Source organism: Salmo salar, chromosome 01 (assembly GCF_965601325.2).
Source record: "Salmo salar chromosome 01, fSalSal1, whole genome shotgun sequence".
NCBI classification, from domain to species: Eukaryota; Metazoa; Chordata; class Actinopteri; order Salmoniformes; family Salmonidae; genus Salmo; species Salmo salar.
The window spans coordinates 90,807,949-90,812,788 of record NC_138291.1 but is presented as its reverse complement, the minus strand read 5'-3'; the positions used below and the strand labels follow the sequence as shown (position 1 = coordinate 90,812,788).

Genomic DNA, 4,840 nt, shown 5'->3' with positions numbered 1-4,840 from the left:
ATTCACTTTCACACTGAGTCCCCTGCTTCAATTCAGGCGGTTGTTACATGATGATGGGTCCTATCAGCTTTAGCAATTCTAGTAATTTGTTTCAGTATCTAAATGACTTGATTGTTTTTGGCTCTGGGAATGAATATTGCTTTCATTTTGTTCTAGTCTGTCTCTGCTTTAAACAGGTTGATGTCTTGCCAAAACAGTCAGGTACCCACCAACCAGGCTCAGTCGTCTTACCTCAGGCTCAATGACCTGTATAATGTCACTCGGTCTCTCTTGCTCTCCCATATTCCCATATACAAGTCAAGTGACCATCTTGGGTTGGGCAAGGTGTAAGATGAGAGTTTGATTGAAGGGAACAGTGTTTGTTTGGAGATACAAGCATGGCTGTTGAATAATTCATCTGGCCCAGTATGTATAACTAGGACTGAGCTGTTACTTTTACTCAACTATGAGGTACTTTTTTCACCTTTGCTGTTTTCTGTGTTGGAAAATAAGTAACTTACATAGCTGTTTTAGCTGTCTTAGCAGTCTTAGCTGTCTTAGCAGTCTTAGCAGTATTTAGGCCATTATAAACCATATGTTATTACTGTTACTATATCCATTTGATATGACTTTGTTATTACAATATTATTAATGATTTCCTTTAGAAGAAAAATGCTAAACTACTGTCACAGTAGTCCTGTTCCATGCTCCATAAAATCAATCATCTCCGATAAAAGTCTCTCTCTACAATAAATCCTTGGCAGTTCTCACTCAACTCACTGGCAGTTCTCAATTACCATTGACTGATGGCCATGTGACTAGTAACTAGCCTGCTGATTGCTTCTGTGTTGCCCAATACTCTATTTTACTGTAAATTGCCTCAGGGACAAGTTGCTGCAGCACTGTTTTAAAGTAACCCAAATCAGAGGCATTCATACGCACCACTGTGGGTGAGTCTGTGTGGATATCTCCACAACCCTAACACTAATAAAGGGGGGCATGTATCCCTGTGCCTTTGTCCCTGCCCTGATGGGGGTGGAGGGAGATTTAAAAATTCAGCCCATAATCCCACTAATCCAGAGCAAAGTCTTAAATTGCCACTGCTCCTTCTCAATGGGGCTGAGCATTGAGGAACACACACACACACACACACACACACACACACACACACACACACACACACACACACACACACACACACACACACACACACACACACACACACACTTATAGACTACCAGACACATAAGAGCGCCCAGGCACACGCTCCAATTAGTGTTTATCAACCCCTTTCTGAATGACACACACAGTGATTCTGGGCCAGTCTCCGTCCCTTGGAGGACGTCACCTAGCCATGAGAGAGAGCAGAAAAAAAGACAGAGGAGTATTTATAGAAGAAAATGGGGGCCCTTTTTGGAGAGCGGTTTTATTAAGGAGCGGAGTAGAGCGAGGGCGTCCCAGTTTTATCATTAACACTGTGCAAACGGGCTGCAAGACTGCAAGGGCACACTCTGGGAGGAGATTCTGGAGTAACTCTGTGACAAGTCTTCATGTACTGTCACCCTTTTCTTGTGTTGCGGTGGCAGTGTGGATGACTCTGTAGAGGACTCTGTGGATGACTCTGTGGAGGACTCTAAAGATGGAGTATTTTGAATTGACAACCCCTCTTGTTTGAATGGGGGCTGTTGGTGTGGTCCAAGGGGCTTTTTTACTGTACAGCCGGGTTGGATACTAGCTCACAGATAGGCCACCTGCAGTTTGATACAAGATGAAGAAATTTCTACAGAACAAGAAAGGCAGATACTCTTTCAGGAACCAAAACAAGCCTGCTGTTCCTCGCTATCCATCTAAAGATGACTGTAAGTCTGTCTGTTTGAATGTCATTCACTTATTGAGACACGTTACTGTTTCAAGGCTTTGAAGGTTGAACAGCAGACACTGGCTCTGTTTTAAGGTTCATGTTACATTTTCAGACAGATTAGATATTTGTATAATTCTATATTTGGCATGTGTGACCTGTCATGTCAGGGATGTTTTTGGAAGCAAACTCGTGAAGGTCAATACATGCTGATCCTGTTTAGATGCTCTGGATAAGAGCGTCTGCTAAATGACTGAAATGTTTATAGAATGTTATAAAGGTTCACAAATTAAGCATTAGGGATTGGAGTGTATTACCACAAAAAGCACGATAACCTGCACTCCTGGATTTAAATGTGTTTTCTGTGTTTGGTTATGGCAGATATTTTATGCTTGAGTCGCTCTCATGCAGGCAATAGAGTGCCCTCCGTCAGAGCCCTCCGTCAGATAGAGAGTCAGTGAATTTCGATGTACAGTAAGATGGATTAACTTTGGAAGAGAGCACTTCATGCTCCTCAAGGTCAAATACTCTGAGATGCCTTTGGAGTTGTGAACAAGGTCAGCGACCCCAAGGGTTCGACAGGAGATCAGCCCCCCACTGAGAGCACCATTCTGCTTCTCTCATTCTCATCTCAATCCAGAACATCTTTCTGTGTGTTTCTTCATCTTCCTCTCCTCTTCGTCATTCTTCTTCTTCTCTCATGTAGTCATTGCGATGCCGACATCCAATCAGGGCTGGCCAGAGGAGTTTGGCTTCCAGCTGGGAGGAAGTGGTCCTAGCTACATCCTGTCTGTGGAGGAGGGGAGCAGTGCCTACCTGGCAGGGCTGCAGCCAGGTGACCAGGTCAGAGAGATTCTCGGTCCTAAACTAAACCGAAATTATTTTTATCCTTTGTTTAACCATTATTTAACACGGCAAGTCAATTGACAAATATGCAGTTAATAGTATTATGTTAATACTTCGATAATATTATGATGATAGTGTAATAGTATGATCAGGGATTTATACTGGAAAAGCTGTTTCTGGGTGTCTTCATTAAACGGTCTTTCTGACCAGGTGCTGGAGATCGAGGGCCAGAATGTGTCCACTCTGGGAGTCCAGGCTGTCATCTCCATCGCTCAGGCGCAGAGGAACATCCCTCCCAGCATCGGAGTGGTGTCTCGCATCCAGCAGGTCTGAACTCACTCTGACTGGGACTCACCTGGCACCATCATACTGTAGTAGCACAATGTTTGATACTTCTAATTGATTTTTTGTCAATGTTTCGATATTACTGCTTGTGCCTACTGAAGATCTGACTCGCTGTATTTCTGATACCTCATGTAACCCCAGAAACTGTAGTGGCAATGCTGAATTTGCCGTGCTAATTTCATTGGCAAGGCCATACTTTTCAAGTCATTAGTCAAAATGTTTTCTCTCTATCTTGATATAATACAGTGAAAGTGAAATAAGAATTCAATCTCTGCTTCTCAGATGGACATCACCCCGGGTCCTGATGGTCGTTTTGGCTTCACCATCGTAGGAGACTGCCCCCTCCTGGTGGAGGACTGTTCCCCCTGCTCTCCGGCGGGACGGGGTGGCCTGCGGGCCGGTGACTACGTCATGGAGGTCAACGGGATCCCGGTGAGGCAGCACGAGATGGCGGCAGCGCTGATCAAGGCGTCCCTGGGGCGTACGCTGAGGCTGGGGGTGCTGTGTCTGGGGCCCAGACAGAAAGTACGCAGCAGTGGGAGTATGGATGGGCTACAGTCTGGGGGAGACGGGATGAGGAAGGACCGCAAACACAAGGCCCTGGAGTTCAACAGGAAGGTGAGGCTTTCTTTAAACTAACTGTTGTTTGAGTTATACAGGGGAACATTGATGTTATTGATTATACATGGGAACATTGATGTCCAGAGAAAACAACAGTTTGAAAAAGACACCTTGCTGTTCAAAAAGGATTATGCAAGCCTACTGAGCTTACTTCCTCAGTCAGACAATTGGAAGCTTCTTTGTAAATGTATACAATGTTTCTTTAGGGAGGCTGTGTACTATGCGCCCTTCAACAACAATTGTTATTGATATCTTTCAGATTGACCAGATTTTGGGGGAGGAGCCTGAGGTGAAGGAGAGGCTGTTTGCGGTGCTGAAGCAGTATGCTGCGGAGAAGAAGGTTGATTGGCTGGCCTCTGTCCTCCCAGACATCCTCACCACTGACGAGCAGCAGACGCTCATCGGCAACATCAGGTACCGGAGTCTCTGCTCTCTGGGTATCATCCAGACTGTGTTCAGTATATGCTCTACCACCTGTACTCCATTCTGAACATCACTCAGGCCCACGGAGATGTACATGAAATCCTTATTCCCATTTAGACACCCTAGTACAGCCCAGGTGGGATGCAGCCTTCTACAATCCCCATTTCAGAGTCCCAGTGAAAAGTTACTGTGCGATGGGTGATGAGTGTTTAAACAGGCTTTTCCTTTTGCTCATTTTGCTGGTGGAGGGATTACGGGGTCTTAATTAGTGTCAACCATTATCACACTGTGCTTTAGGTGGACGCCATCTGCTGCAGACAGGGCTCAGGGTAAACCCACAGTGACCCTCCTGTTAGGTCAAACTGGTAGGGGTTTGAGTGAAACTGCATAGCCTTAGAGCCAAAATGGAGACTAGTCTTGAGCCAAATCAAATGGGTTAGTGACAGACCTGCCAGATAGGATTTGCCGGTGTTCACAATAATCACTGGTTGAGTGCCATTGATGATCAGAAGTTAAGCTCAACCAAGGCAAAGCCAGTTTTAGTGTGGCCGTTTCAAATTCGACCTGATGTATACAAATTTTGCTAGCACTGTTTTTGTCTGAGATCAGCTCAAGGATCTGCCAATATTATAATCATTACTGTCTCTGCCTTTTTGCATGAGATTTGTTTGTTTGTGACCTCAACTGAACTCAGAGAATGAATGCTAGCAACTATGGCTGAAGACTCATATTGTCAGACATTTCAATGAAGAAATACTTGCATAATAA

General features: G+C 44.8%; 1 protein-coding gene across 1 annotated transcript; it reads left to right on the top strand.

Moving 5' to 3' along the window:
- Window positions 1-2,512: 2,512 nt before the first annotated feature.
- LOC145864226 (delphilin-like) lies at window positions 2,513-4,139 on the top strand. Its single transcript, XM_082969485.1, has 4 exons — window positions 2,513-2,680; window positions 2,894-3,010; window positions 3,311-3,646; window positions 3,909-4,139. Exons 1-4 carry the CDS (start codon window positions 2,552-2,554, stop codon window positions 4,137-4,139), a joined length of 813 nt encoding a protein of 270 aa, XP_082825611.1. The 5' UTR covers window positions 2,513-2,551.
- Window positions 4,140-4,840: the final 701 nt, after the last annotated feature.